At 57.6% G+C, this 19,039-nt stretch overlaps 1 protein-coding gene across 2 annotated transcripts; it reads right to left on the minus strand.

Moving 5' to 3' along the window:
* Positions 1–676: 676 nt before the first annotated feature.
* On the minus strand, positions 677–14,097 carry TSC22D4 (TSC22 domain family member 4; the record flags this gene model as incomplete). 2 transcript variants are annotated; one of them, XM_080979862.1, is made up of 4 exons in its annotated part: positions 677–1,527; positions 3,437–3,485; positions 12,027–12,190; positions 13,327–14,097. In XM_080979862.1, the coding sequence occupies 4 exons, from the start codon at positions 14,095–14,097 to the stop codon at positions 1,324–1,326; spliced, it is 1,188 nt and encodes a 395-aa protein (XP_080835988.1). In that variant the 3' UTR covers positions 677–1,323. The 2 variants fall into 2 exon arrangements, with proteins under 2 accessions (XP_080835988.1, XP_080835987.1); XM_080979861.1 differs by having other exon boundaries at positions 3,437–3,488.
* Positions 14,098–19,039: the final 4,942 nt, after the last annotated feature.

The raw sequence follows: 19,039 nt of genomic DNA on the forward strand, positions 1-19,039 counted from the left end.
AGCGCAGTAAAATAAATAATAGAAACAGCTGCAGATTTTGGGAAGCTCACAGCCGGTTCCACCTGCTTCCTTCAAAGGGGAAGGGGGATGCTTGGTGCCTAGGGGGCAAGTAAGGTTGCTTATGCTCAGGGGACAGTTTGTGCTTGTGTGTGGGTTTTTTGGGCGTAGGAGGAAATTCCTTTGAGTTAGAGGTGGGGGCAGGAAGGGGATTCCTCCCTGGATTTTATGTACAGCTTGACTCGCTTACCAGAGCCACTCGGAGGCTGCCAAGGTCAGCAAGCATCTTTACCTCATTGTGCAATCTTGGGGATGTGGGTTACTGCGGGATGGACTGCAGAGGCCTGGGGGGCAGGCAGGGGGTGTGGCCAGTGTGTGTGTGTGTTTGCCAGGTGGTGGGAGGAGTGCATTGGCGGTTTCTAAGCAGAGGTCGGACGGCCATCTGCCAGGGCTTCTTTAGCCGCGCTTCCTACATTGCAGAGGGCTGGACTAATGACCCTTGGGAGGGGGGTCCCTTTTCCAATTTCACTGTGATTCTGTAAATGTCCTGTGATGCCTCTACCGCCCTTCTTGTAGCTGCTTTCGACATTTGCATCATACACCGACAAAGCATTTCCCCTCTGAACTGAACCCCCAGCCCATGCCCCCTTGAGCCCAGAGATCCACACGCCACACAGAGTGACATTAGCAGTCTTGTACTTTAATAACCTGAAATACTGCAAAAGTGTCCTTAATAGAAAATTTATTGCCAGCTCCATCCGCCCCCCGCACCCAACCTAACCTGGCCTGCACCCCTCGCCCCCAATCGTGTCTCCGGCCCCACACCCCATCCCGTTCCCCATTTCAATGGGGCGACTGCAGAGCTGTCCCAATGAGATTTGGCCAAGGGGCGTTAAGTCAGGCCCATAAGGGGCAGGCGGGAATCACTCCCAAGTCTGTGAGCGGCTTCCCTCCCCAAAAGCCCCCGCCCCAGCCCACCAACCTGGCAGTCCCCCTCCGCAGCCGGTAAAACGTGTCTTTGCGCAAAAAAAAAAAGGTCCCCCCACTCCCAGAGCTGGGGGGGTAAAACCAAGTCCTGATTCCACCCCCGAAAAGGCACATGCTGTGTTAGTAGGCCCCCTTTCTCCCCACCCCACCCCAACCCCGCACCCCAGAAGGCTGGCTCCACGCACGCGCACGCACACGCACCCCTTCCAGCAATGCTAGTGCCCCCCCCCCCACGTTTCACATCTGCGGGAAATCCATTAGTGAGTGCCCCCTCCCCAAAACACGCAAACACACACACCCCTCAGTGTCCAAGTCCAGCCCCCTCCTGCCGGCCCAGGGTCACGCGGCACCGCCGGAAGGAGGCTTGGCGTTGGCGTGGAGCTGGGCCTGGAAGCGGCTGAGCTGCTCTGCGCTGGCCAGGGAGCGCAGGAGGGCGTTCTCTTGCTCCAGCAAGGCGTTGCGGTCCGACAGCTCCTTGATCTGCTCCCGCAGGACCTCCACCTCCTCCCGCACGGCAAACATCAGGTGGCTTTTCACCAGGTCCTAGAGAGGAGTGGGGCACACAGAGAGAGAGAGAGGCCAGGGACACCGTCAGGCATGTGGGAAGCCTCCACTCACAGGATCGTAGCGTTTGTAATGTAGTTCATGCAGCACATCAACTGTGGAACTCCCTCCCGCGGGCTCTGAAAGAGACCGTTTATCTCCCCAGCGTCTTTTCTAAAATCCTCCCCAGCTTCGGTAACCAACAGTTCCGCAGTATTGCAGCCAATTAATCCCTGAAAGGGGACGCGGGTGGCGCTGTGGGTTAAACCACAGAGCCTAGGACTTGTCAATCAGAAGGTTGGTGGTTCGAATCCCCGCGACGGGGTGAGCTCCCATTGCTCAGTCCCTGCTCCTGCTAACCTAGTTCGAAAGCACATCAAGTGCAAGTAGATAAATAGGAAGGTAAACGGCGTTTCCGTGCGCTGCTCTGGCTCGCCAGAAGCGGCTTAGTCCTGCTGGCCACATGACCCGGAAGCTGTACGCCAGCTCCCTCGGCCAATAAAGCGAGATGAGCGCCGCAACCCCAGAGTCGGCCACGACTGGACCTAATGGTCAGGGGTCCCTTTACCTTTAATCCCTGAATGATGCCCCCTGCCCACCTCTGCTTTTAAACCTCCAATGAAAGAGAGTCCACTGCCTTCTGAGGTCATAGAATTGTAGAGTTGGAAGGCCCCCCTAAAGATCATATAGGCCAGGCACGTCCAACTCCCGAGAGCCTGCAATTTTTGAGTCCGTTTTTCAATTCAACCAAAGATCGACCTGGAAGGCACCCGCGACTGACCAGTAGATCGCGATCGACAGGCTGGACATGCCTGCTACAGGCCAAAACTCCTGCAACAAAGGAGTCGCAACCAAAGAGTTGCTGCCTCCACACACACACAACCACAACTGTGCCTGCAACTGATTCTCAATTCTGATTTTGCAGCCTCCTCCTCCCAGACCAGACGGTCTGGTCCAGCTAGCTCATTAACACTTGCCCTTCAGGATTTCAGCCCTACTTGGAGCTGCTGAGGATTGAAGCAGGGACCCTCCGGCATGTAAAGACCCATGGATTGCCCTCACGACAACCCTCCCCTTGCAGAGGAGTACTTGGAGGCTGTTAAGAACATAAGAGGCGCCTGCTGCATCACACCAATGGCCTACCTAGTCCGGCATCCTGTTCTCAGTGGCCTGCCAGGTGTCCAAATGGGGAGCCCCAAAACAGGATTCAAGCAAACCTCCTGCGGCTTCCAGCCATTGGTATTCAGAAGCATCGCTGCCTCCAGCTGAAGAAGCAGGGCGAAGCCAACCTGGCTCATAGCCATCAATAGCCCTCTCCTCCCCCATGGATTTATCCCATCCTCTTTATAGCCATCCAGATTGGAGCCTATAACTGCATCCTGTGGCAGGGAGTTCCACAGCTTAACTATACACGCTTTAATTCCCACCTTATCGATGCAGCTGCTGTCCCAAACACCCCCCTGCTAAACCTGGAGTTTTCCTGCCCTCAGAAAATCCGAAGGTGACGTCTGCTCCGCTTTAAAAGCACTCCCACCAGTTTTCAGTGGGTACCATTGTCCGTTATTTTATTTTTTTACATGGGCGACTTGGATGAGGAGCAGCTTCTACGGAAGCGGCAGATAGCACAAAACGGGGAGAAGGGATGGAGGAACCCAGGGTTAAAGTCACATCTGAACGTAAGCCGCTCAGGTATGAACAAATAGATTGCCTGAAATGCGTATTTTGTGGGCCAGTCTGGCTGGACCCTTGCTTTTTTCTTTTCCGAGAGGGAGGGAGGGATGCTCATCTGTTCACCCACTACGACCCTTTCCTGCCCATGTGTAGAGGGTTTCAGAGGCTGGGCAGAGCTCAGGGCCACAGTCCCAGCCTGGAGGGGGCCTGCGACATTTCCCCCACCCCTTTGACTCACCATGGCTTGTTCAATCTTGTTGTCTATGGCGATCATGCTGCTGTTGGTTCCGCTGTGAGGAAGAGACGGACAGGTGGATCAGGAGGCAAGACAGACAACCCCCACACACACACTCTTTAGCTAACCTCCACCACTTCTGTTCTCACAAGACTTTCCTACTTGTAGAATTGTAGAGTTGCAAGATATGCCCCTAGGGTCATCTAGTCCAACCCCCTGCAAGGCAGAAACTACAGCTGAAGACCACACTAGAAAGTTCTTCCTAATGTTTCTTTGGAATCCCCTTTCTTGCAGCTTCAATCAATTGGTTCGGGTCTTTCCCTCTGCAGCAGCAGAAAGCAAGCTTGCTCCCTCTTCCATGTAGGAGCCCTTTAAATATTTGGTCCTCACATTCCCTCTCAGTCTCGTCTTCCCCAGGCTAAACATACCCAACTCCCTCAACCATTCCCCACAAGGGTTGGTTTCCAGACGCTTGATCATCTTGGTCTTTATCCTCTGCACACCTTCCAGCTTGTCAATATCCCTCTTAAATTGTGGCATCCAGAACTGGACACAGGACTCTGACCCCTCGATCTGGACACCAGACTCCAGTGGAATTGTGTTAGCTATTTTTGCTGCAGCATCGCATGCTCAGCTCCCTTTGAGTTCGCCTCCTTCCTTTGCAACACAGGGACGGCATACACGCTATACTTCTAAAGCGCATCCCCCCCCCCAAGTATTCTGGGCACTGGAGAATCGGAGAATTGCAGAATTGGAAGGCGCCAAAAGCGTCATCTAGTCCGACCCCCACAATGCAGGAATCACTAGGGATTGTAACTGGGGGGACGGGATAACCTTACAGTGTCCAAAATTCTTGCTGGGTGGGGGATTGCACTTCCAATGAGATTGAATGGTATCGCCACACAGCCACAAATCTCTCTTAAACAAGACCTTGCTAGGCGCCATCCCCAGACAACAACACCTAATTCTTTACCCCCAAATGCATGCCTTGTAATGCTTGTAAGAATTAAGTGGTAACGAGAACAAGACTTGAAGCGAGACCAGCGCACCTTTCACCTGCCAGTGAGGACAACTGCACCTGGGGGGGGCGGGTGGAGGAGGGTTAGCAGGGAAAGGCTTCTGTCTTGGGAGGCTGTGTGTCTCCAGACCCATTTGAGCCCCACCAGTTTAGTCGTGACACGCTGCAAAATAAGCACCCTACTTCTGGGCACACCTGGGTGGGTTTGGGGGTTGTTTTTCTGATTGAGGGAATGCCCTTCTTCCCCAAAGGAGCCCAGGGCAGCAAAACAGATGCACCTTTCCTTAATAATAAAAAAGCAAAAACAGATTTAAACTTTCCCAAAAAACTAATACAGTTAAAGATATTTAAAAGCAGTTGCTTTTCTCTGCAGAGAAACCCTTGCCTTAATGCTTCCAGCTTGGGCCGCTTTGATCTCCTGAAATGTCAGCCCAGGGTTTCCTGACAGGACTAGACCAAGCTCCCAATCAACACAGGGCTCCATTTGCACCCGTGGCCAGTCAAGGGCTCCAGGGAGCTCCCTTGCCTTTCCCCTACTCCAGAGGTGACTAACATGGAGCTCTGCCACCATGATCCCTGGCTATCGGGCAGCTGGGAACTGGCAGTCCAACAATTCCCAGGTTCCCCATACCTGTTGCTAATCGAACCCTCGGCCTCCTCCTGGCACACACAACAAGCTCGTCTGCATTTTTCACTCAGACCCTTCCTCCTGAGAGCTCCCCCATCCCTCCTCTATCCTCCCAGGAACCCTGCAAGGTAGGCCAGGGAGAGATATTACTCCAAGGCTATGCAGTAAACAGGTTTGCGGCGGAACAGGGTTTTAAGGTTCTCCCTGGCCCACCCACAGTTGTCCTCTGATGCCCTTGACCCCACACTCCTTCCTTAGCCTCAAAACCCCTGCCCAACCATCAACGCCCCCCCCCAAAAAACACCCCCCATGCTTGCCTCAAACTCCCACCCCCAAAATCTGCCCCCTCTACTACCTGTGCAGGACAAGCAGGAGGGAGACGAGGGTCTTGTCCACCTCTTTCTTCCGTCCGTTCAGCTTCCTGCGTCCCTTGGGGGTCTCTCTCGGCTTCGCAGGGGACAAGTCCCTGGAGTGGGCCGGGGAGGTGCAGCCCCGCTGCCGGGGGCGCCGGGGGTCCCTCGAATCGGGGAGCATGCAGCAGCCGCAGCCCTGGGGCTCCTGCTGCACCTCGAAGGCGCTCACCCTGGACTTGACAGACACCCCCAGGGAGTCCAGCGCCATAACGGCTCCCTCCTCGGGTCTTCCAGGTGCTGGCGGTCGAGGAAGGTCCTGCGCTTCTGGGCCGCCAGAGTCCTCAGGCGCCCTTTGACCCCTGGCCCAGATCCCTCCTCGCTAAGGTCCTCTTCCGCTCCCAGATCCTGCACAAGCTGGCGGTGGTCTTCTGTCTAGAAGCGCTGCGGCAGGAACCCAGGAGTCCTGGGCGGAGTGAGGGGGCTGGGTGGCGGCGGCAGCAGGAGGCGCTGAACCGCTGGGATGGGCTCCCTGGGCAGCGATGCCCAGCGGTGCTCCCTGGCCGGGCATAAATAGCCATCTCTGTGCCTGGCGCTCAGGCCCCCTCTCATTCACTCCCATTGGCCAAGGCCATGTGGCTGTGTGTGTGTGTTTATTCCTTTCTTTCTCCTCCCCACACCCCACGCCCCATCAATGACAGCCAGGGACATCAGCTGCACCATTCTCCACTCTCCCCCCTTTCCGCAAACACACAGAGGACTTGTGCCTTGAGGAGCACCCTCAAATCAGATGGCCCCCCCCCACCCACCCTGGAAGGGGAACAGCAAGATCGATGCTGTTTGCTTTGCCCCCCCCACACCAAAGAAAGTCCACCTTCCCTTCACCCTTGCCTTGTTCTTGGCTGTGATGCAGCAGGGAGGGCGGACTCACAAAGGGGCCTTTATAAACCTGCCACCCTCTGTTTATGCCAATCCGGTCCGGGGGGGGGAATGCCAGGGGGTGTGGGGACGTCGCCATGGAAACTGGGACCAGAGCCCAAAGGCATTACATAACGTAGCACCAGGCGCTTCTCAGCGGGGGGAGCGCCGGAGTCCAGCCCAGCCTGGGCGGGGGGGGGGGGGGAGGAAAGAAGGAAGGTGTGTGTGTGTGTGTGTGTATGTGCAGACACACACATACATGTGTGCATAGGGACTTCGGGGCTACATGCGGTGAAGGGGAGAGAAAAAATGGGACCCAGGATTGTCCGTAGGGCACTTGCGGCGGTGGCTTTGTGCTGGGAAATCCTGCAATGCGGAGAGGTTGGGCTAGATTGCAGTGGGGGGTCCCTTCTAATTCTATGACCTCAGGAGGCAATGGACTCTCCTTCATTGGAGGTTTGTAAAGCAGAGGCCGCACGGCCACCTGCCAGGGATTCTTATAATAATAATAATAAAATTTTATTTATATTCCGCCCTCCCCAGCCGAAGCTGGGCTCAGAGCGGCTAACAACAGTAAAATGATACAACATTCTAAAATCATTTCATTACAAATTCTTTAGCTGCAATTCCTGCTTTTTGGTGGGGCTGGACTAGATAACCCTGCGGTGTCCCTTCCAACGCTACAGTTCTTGGATTCTGAGACCAAACGTCAGACACAGAGACTTGGGTTCCCCTTCCCAAAGCCTGCTCAAAGAGGAAGCCTACTGACCCTCCCTTGCAAGGCAAGGGCAGGGTGACCTTGGCTTCCCTCCTACCTCCTTCCCTCCCCTCCCACCGGCCGCTCGTGGGAGTCCAAAGGCAGACCTGCAGTGCTTTCCCACCCACGCCACCCTCGCTGGGGCAAGGAGGTAGCCAGCTGCAGCCCCCGCGTATCAGTGTGCAAGTGGGGTTTGGGGTGGAGCAGGCAGAGAGGGCACTGCCTGCCCCCCAAACTCTGCCGCTCCCTTTGCTTTGGAGATTTGCCCAAATCTAATTAACACCCCCCCCAAAAAAATGTTCTAGCTCGGTTAAGCTTTAAAACAGGAATAAACATGTACAGAGTCTGAATTAAATTACAGGGGAGTGGGGAGGAAGTTGGGTGTTCCACTGTGACTGCCACGGGTCTTGGGGATGAGGCAGACCGGAAGCTGTTAGAAAGAGCTGTCTGAGGGTCAAAGCCGTTTGACAGCAGAACGGACTCCCTCAGGTGGTGGCGGACGCACCTTCCTTGGAGGTTTTTAAGCAGAGGTTGGATGCTCATCTTTCAGGGCTCCTTTCGCTGCGATTCCTGCATTGCCAGGGGTTGGGCTGGATGTCCCCTTAGGGTACCTTCCAACTTTGCTAGTCTGTGGTTCTGTTGCAAATGGTGCTTCTTTCCTCTGCAGGGTGGGTGCCTGCTCTTGAGCTGTGGGGTCTGCCCTCTTTTCATGGACCCTCTGGCTCAGGGGTAGGCAACCTAAGTCCCCGGGGCCGGATCTGGCCCAATCGCCTTCTAAATCCGGCCTGCGGACGGTCCGGGAATCAGCGTGTTTTTACATGAGTAGAAGGTGCCCTTTTATTTAAAACGCATCTCTGGGTTATTTGCGGGTCCTGCCTGGTGTTTTTACATGAGCAGAATGTCTGCTTTTATTTAAAATGCATCTCTGGGTTATTTCTGGGGCATAGGAATTCGTTCATATAGTTTTTTCCAAAATATAGTCCGGCCCCCCACATGGTCTGAGGGACGGTGGACCGGCCCCCTGCTGAAAAAGGTTGCTGACCCCTGCTGAGTCTAACTTGAGGAAGGCCTCCTTCCCCGAAAAACCTGCCCCGCTAACCATGTTGGGATTGCAGCCCAAGATCTCTGTTGAAGTCCAAAGCTTTGGGTGGGGTTTGACTCTCCCCTAAATCACCCGGCAGCCATTGCTCTCTGCCAAAGCCTGGCGGAGGCAGTGCCTACCGGGTGCGTTGCCAACCTGCCGCCCTCCAGCTGGCTGGCGGCTGAGGAAAGTTGCAGCCCTAGATATCCCGAGGGCGTTGAGTTTGGCGAACCCTTGGCAAAAATGGAGAGAGGGGGTGCCCAGCAACCCATGGGTTAACCCCAGACCTGGGCACCGTTTGGGGTGGGGTGGGGGTCAGTGGGGCATGAACCTGTGTGTGAGCACAAGAACCCGTCTTGCAGGTTTCGGAAGTGACAGGGAGAAGGATCCTCCTTGGCCCAGGGGCACATTTGCACCAGCTGGGCAGGAAGGAACAGGGGCCTGCTCTGAATTGCACCCACTCCTTCCTTCACGCCTCACATGCGCCTCAGCCCAGGCCGCCTCCTCCTCCTCCTCCTCCTCACCAGCTCCATGGACCCTCCTCCTTCTCCCAACACCTCAAAAGGATTTATTCCTTATTCCTGTCTCTTCCTCTCCTGCTGGGTTGTAGCAACTGTGCCAACTTCCCCCACATTTCAGGGCTGTCCTGCAGAAGGGGGCATCCCCCTCTGAATGCCACGCTGCCCCTAACTCCACCCTCTGGCTGCCCTCCAGCACCCCCTCTCCACGGAGTCCTCCCGCGCCCCTCCAAGGTAGCCCTTGCATAAACAGGGCTAAGAATAGCAGAGCCAAATCCGGGGAGGAATGTGGTGGGTGCTGGCTGAAACCAGCCTCCTTCTCCTCCTCGCTGTGGCTTTGGCCCGGCCTCTCCCGGTCCCACTGCTGGGAGGGAGAGAAGTGCGGGCACCATCCAGGGCGATCTGCTCTTGCTTCCAGGCTTGCTTCCAGGCTGGGTTGCAAGGTGTTAACATGCAAACACCTCTCCCCTCCGCTGGAGATGCTGGAGGTATGCGGTGGTGGTGGGGAAGCCACAGGCCGTCAGTGTGAAAATAAGCATGCGCCTGTATTCAGGGTTTTGCCCGTGTGGGACCTGAACAGCCAGCCTGCTTGCAGGAGCAGGGAGCAGGGAGGAGGCTGCAGATGGGTCTGTGTGGTTGAAAGTGGCAGGGGCCCCGATTCAAATCCCCACACAGACACAGCCTCCTGGGTCCGTCTGTCCTGTCTGTCTGGTTCATATCTTTAAAGCACCACGATGCGGCTTTAAACAGGCAGTTCCCAGAGTTCCCTGGGAAGGGAGACTGACTTTTAAACCACCCTGGGGAAGGTCTCAGCACCCTTAACAAATCCCAGAATCCGTTTTGTGGGGAGGGGGGAAGGGGGCATCATAGCACTTTAAATGTTTGGTGCAAATGTGGCCTAACTCGCCTTGGAGGGTTGCTGTGGAGATAAACAGAGGGTGGTGTGGGAAGAATCTGCCCTGACGTCCTTTAGGGGAAGGAGGGTCTTTAAATCTATCCCCAAAAAAGTTTTTGATTAAGTTCCACTGAAATGAGGCTGCATTTGAATGTTTTAATTGTTGTGTTTTAATTTAGTTTTTTAAGATGTATTCTAATCAATTGTTTTTATATTTGGTGTTAGCCATTCTGAGCCCGGTCCTGGCTGGGGAGGGCAGGGTATAAATAAAATTTATTATTATTATTATTATTAAATGTACCTTGAAAATACACACACACACACACACACACACACACACACACACACACATATGCTAACTAGCCAGCCAGAATGGTTATGCTCAGCTTCCAGTCAGGAAAAGCCATGCTTCTGAATTGGGAGCCACAAGAAGAAGAAGGTGGCTCTTGTACTCAAATCCCACTTGTGGGTTTTCTTTAGGGGCATCTGGTTGGCTGCTGTGGGAACAGGACGCTGGGCGAGGTGGGCTATTGGTCTGATCCTGCAGGGCTTTTCTTATGTGCCTGTGTGAGAGCCAGGGGACAGAGGGCTTGGGAGTCCTGCTCGGGAGGAGACTTCGGCCTGACTTGCCCCCCTGCCCCTGGTTGTAAGGGCTCGTTGCTTTGCTCTTGCCCCCCACCCCCACGGGGCAACCCTTGGCTCCCCATGTGGGATCAATGCATCAGTGCACGGCTGCTATTTCTTCCGGGCCAATGCTCTCATCCCCATTTGGAGACATCTCCTCCCTTCTGGGAGGGAGGGAGGAGGAAATGCGCAGCATTTTCTGCCCGCCCTGCCCTCCCAGGCCTGCTTCTGGTCCCTGGACTGCCTGCTGCGGCTGCAAACCCACCTGCTACATTTTTAAAAATAAATAAAAATGCCATGCATGCTTGGATGTGCGCAGGAGGAGGGACGGCCGCGGCACGTGGTTCTGGGGTGCCAGCATGAGCCAGAAAGCACGGGGCCCCCAGCCATGGCAATGAGAGGGCAGCTGGCCGAATGATGCGGTTGGGGGGCAACGAGGGCAGAGAAGGTGTTCCCCCCACCCCGGCTTGGAGAGGAGACGGCGTTTGGCAGCAGAGCGGAACTGGGCAGAGCTGGCAGAGGGTCATGGAGGGTCACACTTGAAATAGATCCGTCCGTGCCCACTGCAGGGGCTGGCAAACTCCCAGGGCCGAGACGGAAATAGCCCAGCGGCAGGGAAGTGTGGAGAATCTCACCTGCCTGGGAGAGCAGAAGGCCTGGAACCCACCCACTAAAAGAAAAAAGTCGCAAGCTTCCCTTTTTCGTAAAACGAAGGGACCCCGCCGGTCGCCCAGGCCTGCCTCCTACAATGGAGGAATCGCAGCCCAAAAATGACTGGCAGGTGGCCACCTGACCTCTGCTTAAAAACCTCAGCTTTCAAGGTTTCCCCTCCCCACGTTTCAAAGCATGCTCCTAGTCCTCAGCGCCCGTGGAAACACCCCTCTGAGCCGCCGCTGAATTTCCGCTGCAGGGCGCACCGCAGCTTCCCCTCCCTCCGAGACGCCTGTCCCGAAGCCACCGCGGGCGGCCTGTCGCTGGAGTAGCAAATGAATATTGCGACGACGCAACCAGATACAGATGTGGCTGCTTCGTACAAATTGTTCCGCTCTCAGCGGGAGGCTGCTGGAGGGAGGAGGGAGAGCGTGGAGTCCTAACCGCCCCCCATTTCCTTCCTCTTGCCCAAGTCTGAACACTTTCTCCCCCCCCCCCCCGCCAAGACAGCTATGACCAAGGAACCCAGGCAAGCTTTGCCAAGGCTCAGCCCGGTCACATAGGCTGTGGTGCCTCTGAGCATATGCGGAGTGCAGCTCCCTCCCTCCCCCACCCTGGAGGGGAAAAGGGCTTTGGCCCCTCAGTCTCTACCCTCTCGGAAATTAAGAAATTAGGCCATGATCCATTGGTGGAACTACTCCTTGCTTAGCCTCCCTTTGAGTTCTTCTGGGGGGGGGGAAGGAATTACCTTTCCTATGAACCTGCCAGCACCCCCTTCACCCCCACATGTCAACACACATCCAATAACTACTTCGGCTTTCAGAGAAAGACAAGCAGGTGGGGTGAGAAGAGGGGCTGTTATTTGCACAATGCCCCCATACCTCCCAGACTGGGCCAATCGGCCTTTAAAGTCGTTCCACTTTTCAAATAAAAAAACCACAGTGTTCTGATGGTGTAACCCACCCTGGGACCTTAGGAGTGAAGGCAATAAATAAATATTAATAATAATTTGCCTTAGATGCGATTCCTGCATCACTTGGGGGGTGGACTAGATGACTCTAGGGCCCAACTCTGCGGTTCTGTGATTTTTAGAATTCCCCCCTCCACACACACACACACAGACAAAACCCGGGCGTACCACCCCATGCCTCACCTGTCGTCGTCGCTGTCCTGGGCGCCCCCCATGCCGAACATGGACCGCGCCAGGCTGAAGCGGCCAGCGCCAAAGGGGTCGGAGGTCCTGCGGCAGGGGCTGGCATCTCGGAAGAGCGGAGGAGCCGGGGAGGATGGGCGCGAGCGGGACTCTCTGGGCAAGACCTGCGAGGCAGGGGGAGTGGGGAGGGAGAGAGAGAGAGAGAGAGAGGGTAAGCTTGACCCACAGCTGCTGCCCCCAACCCACCCCACCTCTAGCGGGCACCAGAGCTGAAAGGCCTTCCGCAGGCTGCAGACTTGGGGAAAGCACCCCCCTCCCAGAGCCTGGTGGTTAAGTGAGTGGTGAGAGACCCACACCCCTCCCGACGCTGTGAGGGTCATTGGGGGTTTATTCCAAGGAGCGTCAGGGCGGATGAGGCAGAAAACAAGAAGCCCTGTGTGCCCCGGCTGGAAGGAACAGAGAGGGATTTCTAAGAAGAGAGGAAGGAGGCTGGTAGAGGGGCAGGGGGTGGAGTGAAGAGGATGGTGTGGGGAGAAGAGGCCCTCCTGCCCCTCGTCCTGCGCCTTCCTGGGGACCTTGCTCCAGAAGAACCCAGGTGTCCGACTCCTTCCTTCCTGCTCAGCCCGCAACAAAATAAATCAATGGCTCATTGTTCTGACGGGGGTGGGAAAGGTGGGACTGGCTTGCGGACCCCCAAGTTCCCGCTTGGCTGGGTAGGATCCGGCTGCCAAAGTCTGCCCACCCACACCCACCCATCGCACCCCCAGAACAGACCAATGGGGCCACCCAGGGCCCACCAAGAGATTCTCCCATCGTGCACCTCGGTCACGGAAGGACAGCTATGTCCAGAGGCTGGAGAACCAGGACCTGTGGCCAAAGCGCTGTGGGGAGGAGGTTCTACGACCTGGGATGAAATCCTTGCTGAGCCACAGAAGCGCTGTGGGGTGCCAGTCTTGCCCAGGCCCCGCTCCTCCACCCCTGATTTGTGGAACTGAAAGGTTTTGAGTGCTGCCAGCCAGGAAGGTGAAAGGAGGGCGTCTGGAGAACTGGTACGTGCAATGTATAATTCCAAGCAGCAAGGAGTTCCGCAGGGCAAAGAAAACACACATACACACAGAGCAAGCACCCTGTAAGGACCAGGTGTGCTTGGGGGCTTTCCCAGGCCTAAATCCATCCTCTTTAGGCTCAGCTGAAATTCACTGTGTCCCCAATTGGCCCTAGTGTATGGGCACACATAAACTCAGGAGCCTCGTCCTCCCCGCACCCGCAAAGCCCACCACAGCTGGCCAACGCCTCTCACCTTGCGCCGCTCCTCTGTCCCCCTTGGGAGGAGCTGGGCGACGCTCTTGGGCAGTAGATGCTCCTCCACCATCAATGATGGGATGGTGCCCGCCAAGGGGCCCGGTTCGCCAGCTTCCCTGCTGCCTTCGCCGGGAGCTGGCGGGCGGGTCTCCAGAGCCACCAGGGGGCTGCGTGGTGCCACGGGGCTGGGGGGAGTCCTGATGGGGCGGATGAGCACGGGCAAGCCTCCTCCCAGCGAGCGGGCCTGGTGGCCCGAGTGCCCGGGCGAGGGGAGCACCAGCTGCGACTGCAGGTAGCCCCCTCGGCGCTGGGGCTGGGGGCTGAAGGGGCTGGGGGGCCTGGCCAGGAGCCCGGCCACCTCCAGCCGGGAGTCCAGGGACTGGGGGTGCCTCCCCGACTCCGCCAGGCGCCCCGTCAGGTGGTAGTCCGCCTCCTGCTCGTAGAAGTCCCGGCAAGTCCAGCGGCCCCTCTTGTAGGGCTCTCCCGAACCTTGGTCCAGCTTCACCACCCGGAAGCGGGAGGCGGCCCCGGCCGGGCCCTGGAAGGCCGGGGCCACCCCCGGGGAGCCCAAGGCCGAGGGCCCGTTCTTGGGCACAGAGGCTCCGCCGTCGTCCTCGAGGGGGTCGGCTTCCTCGCCGCCCCGGGACACTTTGGGGCTGGAGGGGCCCTTGGCCTCCCCTCCTGGGGACGAGCCCCCCTCCTTCTGCTGCTCGTAATCCGAGGTGACGCTGGTGATCTGGAAGCCGCTCTTCTTCTTTCCGCCGCTCATGGTCCCGAGGAAAGCGGGCGCGGAGGGCAGAGGAGCAGCGCAGCCTCTCCAGGTCAAGGAGCCAGCCCTGCCGTCGGGGTCAGTACCAGCCCAGGGCCATGGCCAGGCCAGACTCACCGACGACGCCAGGGGGGTCGAGTCTCGGGGGCACCACCAGGCAGAAGGCACGGGGGCCAAGCCAGGCGCATGCCAGCATCCGGCGCGGCTGGGCGTGGGGTGGCCCGCCGGGGCCTAAGGACGAGCGCTTGCAACCGCTGGGCGATCCTGCATGGTTGCTGGCGGGGCTCCCGGCTCCCTCCTGGGGGGCTAGGGGGCCAGGGCGCTGCTCAGGCGCGGGCGCATCCTGGCGGTCTCCAAGGGGTGCCCGCAAGGGCCCGGGGTGCGTTAGGGGCCACTTCTGCAGGAACGGAGAGCCTGCTGCGCGGAGGAGCAAAGTTGCCCGGCGTTTGCCCCCCGGGCTCCTTGCTTTTTGCGGGTGGGTGGGCAGCCCGGGCAGCCCTCCCCGATCGCAGAGGCGGCGGCGGCGGCTCCCCGTCTGCCTAGCGCTGCCCAGCCTCCTCGCCCGCCTGCCTGCCTGCCTGCCTTCCTCTCCGCCTGTTGACAAGCCCCAGCACCAGGAAGTCCGGCCCCCTCCCAACCAGCTGACTGCCTGCACACGCCCCCCCCGCCCCACAATAGCTGGGGGCCGGCCAAGAGCTGCCTTAACCCCTCCGCCACCGGATCCTCCCCCCAACTCCTCCTTAGGTGCCCCACGCTGCGCTCGGATAGATGGCTGCGCAGGGGGCGGGTTCGCGGGGCGCGCTTGGCAGCTTTCGGAGGGGTCTCCCTCCTGGGCGGACCTCGCGAGCTCCAGGGGCGGCGGACTACAACTCCCATCCGCCCCCAGGCAGCGCTGGCTGTGGGTTGATGGGGGTTGTAGTCCGGCGCACCTGGATCGGGCGAGGCGAGGCTGATGCGCAATAGGTCCTCTCCCTTGCGCACGGACGGGGCTTATCCAGGCGGCTTTAACACTCGGGCGTCGCCCGGAAAGGGCGAAAAAAGGGGGGGGTCGGACTTTGAAACGGGGCGTTGGACTAGACAGGCCTTTGAGCTGATCCTCCGCGGCTCTTAGGCTCGCTGACTGGTGAACATGTGCAGAGTGCGGGGGTTTTTTTGGGGTACCCCTCCCCAGTGAATCGTCACGACAATGGCTCATAGCTTTGGGCTTCCTCCAGCATCGCTTTTTGTGGGTGGGTGGGCAACATTCAATTTTATTTTTTAACACTTATATGTGCAACTGCTTAAGCTATTCTTATATACGTAACTGTTTTATATCTACATAGGTCTATATAGGTGTATAGATACTACTGTCAATCGTTCTGGAATGCCCCATGGAGAGCAATCCATGAATGAAATAAACAAAGGAGCCACCATGGAAGAGGAGCCTTTTCCGCTGGCCTTTCCCCAAGAGATATTGTGGCGCAGCAGCTAGAACCTGGGAGAGACAAGGGTTCAAATTCTCTGCTGGATGGGCCAGGAAACCCTCCAGGTGTGACCTTGGGACCCAATCACTGCCTCTCAGCAGGGCTGTTGTGGGATGACGAAAAGGGGAAGACCCACTTTGAGCTCTTTTTGGGGGGGGGGAGGAGATAGAAATGCAATAAATAAATGAGCCGTTCTCACAGTTGGAGCCAGTAAGTGCACAGATTTCCCAGTAAGTGCCTCATTTCTAAAATGCTGGGGTGGGGGCTTGACCTGGAAGGGTCCTGCTGATTCCCAGAAGCGTGTTGTCTCATCAGTGATGGAAAGGCACTTTGCACATGCTCCAGGACAGTATCTTCTTTGTTATTCCTGCATTGCAGGGGGTTGGGCTAGATGGCCTTGGGGTCCCTTCCTGCCCTACAATTCTGTGATTCTACGAGTTCCAGTGCTGAGCCTTCCCTGCGCTAGCCTAAGGGCTGTGGTTGACCCAAGCACTCTGTTCCTCCGCCTTCAGCGCAACTTGTGCGTTATGGAGAGACTGGCCCAGGGAAAGGCATAGGGAAACCACCCTGGATTATTATTATTATTATTATTATTATTATTTTAAAAAAGATCTTTGGCTCAAGAGAACACATGAATAAAGCAAGCGAGTCTTCACTGTGCCTCTGAGCATACACGGAGTGCCTCTTCCTCCATTCCGAATAACCAGATCCTGTGGAGAGCTGGGACAAACCACCAGGGCATCCATCATGTCCCCAAGACTAGGAGATGAAGCAAATGCACTGAGCTTTTGAACCTCCAACGGACCAGCAAGTCTGCAAAGTGCAAGGCTGGCAGTGGGGCACGTCCAGAGACCCTCCCCAAAGTTTGTGGGTTGGAGAGGAGCACTGCACATTGAAGGAGCCTCCCTTTGTCTCCTTCCCTTGCAGGCTTGGGGGGACAGACACATTTGTGTTGCCTCTCTGAGAAAGAAACACTGGTTTGAGACTGGCCCTGACCTCAGGTGCCCCCACCAGGACTGGGCTCTGGGGAGTTTTAGACTGCGTCAAACAGCCCTGCTGCATCTGGAGGGCACCAGGTTCATAGAATCGGGGCTCCCTGTTTGAGGCTCTACAAAACCCACCCCCTCCCTGATCCCTTTCTAGGCCACCTGGCAGGCCTTTTGTGGTGATGAAGCTGTGGGGCCGATTCTTCCCTCGGTCCTACTGCCAACCCTGCAAGGTAGCCTTCAGCCTGGGCTTGGAGGCCTTAGGCTTGATGAGGGACCAGCTCAGCTCTGCAAGACCTGAATGGACCCTCGACCTCGGGGGACCCCCTAGCTCAGGGATGGAGTGGGGCTGGAGAGTCCCCCACCCCAACCCGCAAAACTCCTGGCAAAGGAAACTGAGCTTGGGAGGTGCCGGGAGGCTAATCCGTAACAACCCGGAGAAAGTAACGCGATTAAAGGCTCAGGGGGGATCGGAAACGGGGGATTATCTCCCTGGGAACAGGACCTGCCACCTGATAGGGGGTGGGGGGGGCAAGCGCCATTCTGCGGGGGGCGGGGAGGGGATGAGGGGTTCCCACACAGAGACTGGAGTGAGCAGGAGAACAGTCGTCGTCCCCCAAGACACACCCCAGATCTTGGAATTGAGACTACGAAGGGCACCGTGGGGTGTAGGGTAAGAAGGAGCGCACCCCCTGGGAGAAACTTGCCCCCCTCTAGGAAGGGCTCTTGAGCAATCAAGCAGCCTCTGAAAGGCAGCCTTCTCCATCCAGATGTTTTGGACTACAACTCCCATCAGCCCCCCCTCCCCCCAGCATCACCACCTGAGACACGATGCTATAGGTCCGTCTGCGCCTGGGAGATAGGGCGCTGCTGCCACCTGGCGGATGAGCGCTGCCATTGCCTTTCGCCCCAAAGCGGGCGGACGTGGCTGCAGTTGCTCGAGCGGCCAGCAGGTGGAAGCAGCGCCGCTTTGCGAAGGGACGGGGCGCTCTCCCCTCGGCCAGTGCTGATTGCTGCGGAGTGGACCTGGGTGCAGGATCAGGCAAGGAACAAGCCGTCTAGGGGGGCCTTGCTTCGCTTTCTGGAAAGGGAGGCGCATGCGCGAGTCTTAGCTGCAGCCCTACGCACGAAGAGGGAGAGGCACTCTGTACATGCTTAGCAGAATCGTTTAGCAAGGTGCTCAGAAACAGGTTCTGGGGTAAGAATTTCTGGGTCTGCAAGGCAGTCGTCTCCTCCTATTCAATTATTTGCGCCCGCCTTTTTCAGACACTTTGCCTGTCCCTGTGAAATCCGCAGACACCCAACTATAAATCCAGGTCAGACTCGGCTTTCCGCCCCCCCCCCCCTTTTTTTGCAAAGACTTTCCAGGTCAGACATATCAGCGCGTTCACAAGACCAGAGTGGCGTGTACAGATTTCTGGGGGAAGGCCGAACCTTCTTCAAAGAAATCCTCGTCCCAGGCTAAGAGCTTCAGCAGAATAGACGGACAGCCCCGCTCCGGGGTAATGGCCTCTAGAAAGCCCCGCTTCGACCGCGCAGAGTCTGAGTGGTTGTGGGAAGCAAGGAGAAGGGCAGGGTGCCTGCTTGGCACGCAGAAAGTTCAGCCCCTGAAGGTTCAGTCTCCAGGATGGGCTGCGAGAGGCTTTTCCTGCCTGAAGCCCGAAGAGAGCTGCCGCTGCCGCTCAGTGTAGACAATATCAAACTAGATGGGCCAAGGATCTCAACTGGGGAAGGGCCATAGCTCAGAGTCCCTGCTTGGCACGCAGAAGGCCGCAGGTTCAGTCCCGGATGGCATCTGCAAGGAGGGTTGGGAGAGGCTTCCCTGCCTGAAACTCCGGGGAGCCGCTGCTGCCCGTCAGTGTAGGCGATACTAAAGTAGATGGACCCCTGCTTTGACTCAGTATAACAAAGGAGCTTCCCGCGATCCTAGATCACTCGCGCAAGCTACGCGCTTCTAGAGGAGAGGCACCCATGCCCAGTCTCCGAAGGCGTCTCTGGGTACAGCTGGGAACGCCCTCCCCAAACCCTGGAGAACTGCTGCTGCCGGTCCGTGCCGGCGCTGACAATGCTGAGCAGGCTGGAGTCAATCTAAAGCTGCTCCCGACGTCCCTCAGGCATAGGATGGATGCGGGCGCTGGCTTCGATTCGCGGCGCAAAGAGAAGCCGGTACCCTTCCCATCCTCCTTGCCCTCAAGGTACCCCCACCCTCCGCCCGGTCCGGCCTGATCCAGCAGCCTGAGTTGGATACGGGCTGCAGCCTCCCCTCGTCCCGGCCTTCCTCGATGAGGGATGGCGCCTTGATCTTGCCCTTCGCTTGGAAGGCGCGCACGCTGGGCGGCGAAGGCAGCGGCTGTCCCTGGCGCCGGATCCAGCTCGGGCGTGGCAGGCGGGGGCTCGGTCCGCGCTGGAGGAGGGGGGGGGCGCGTTGGGAGGCTGCAAAAAGGGCGCGCCCCGTTTCCCTTCCCAACCTGCCCGGGCCGAGAGGGGCGCCCA

The sequence above is a fragment of the Podarcis pityusensis genome (assembly GCF_964106645.2).
Source record: "Podarcis pityusensis genome assembly, chromosome: 13".
Lineage (NCBI taxonomy): Eukaryota > Metazoa > Chordata > Lepidosauria > Squamata > Lacertidae > Podarcis > Podarcis pityusensis.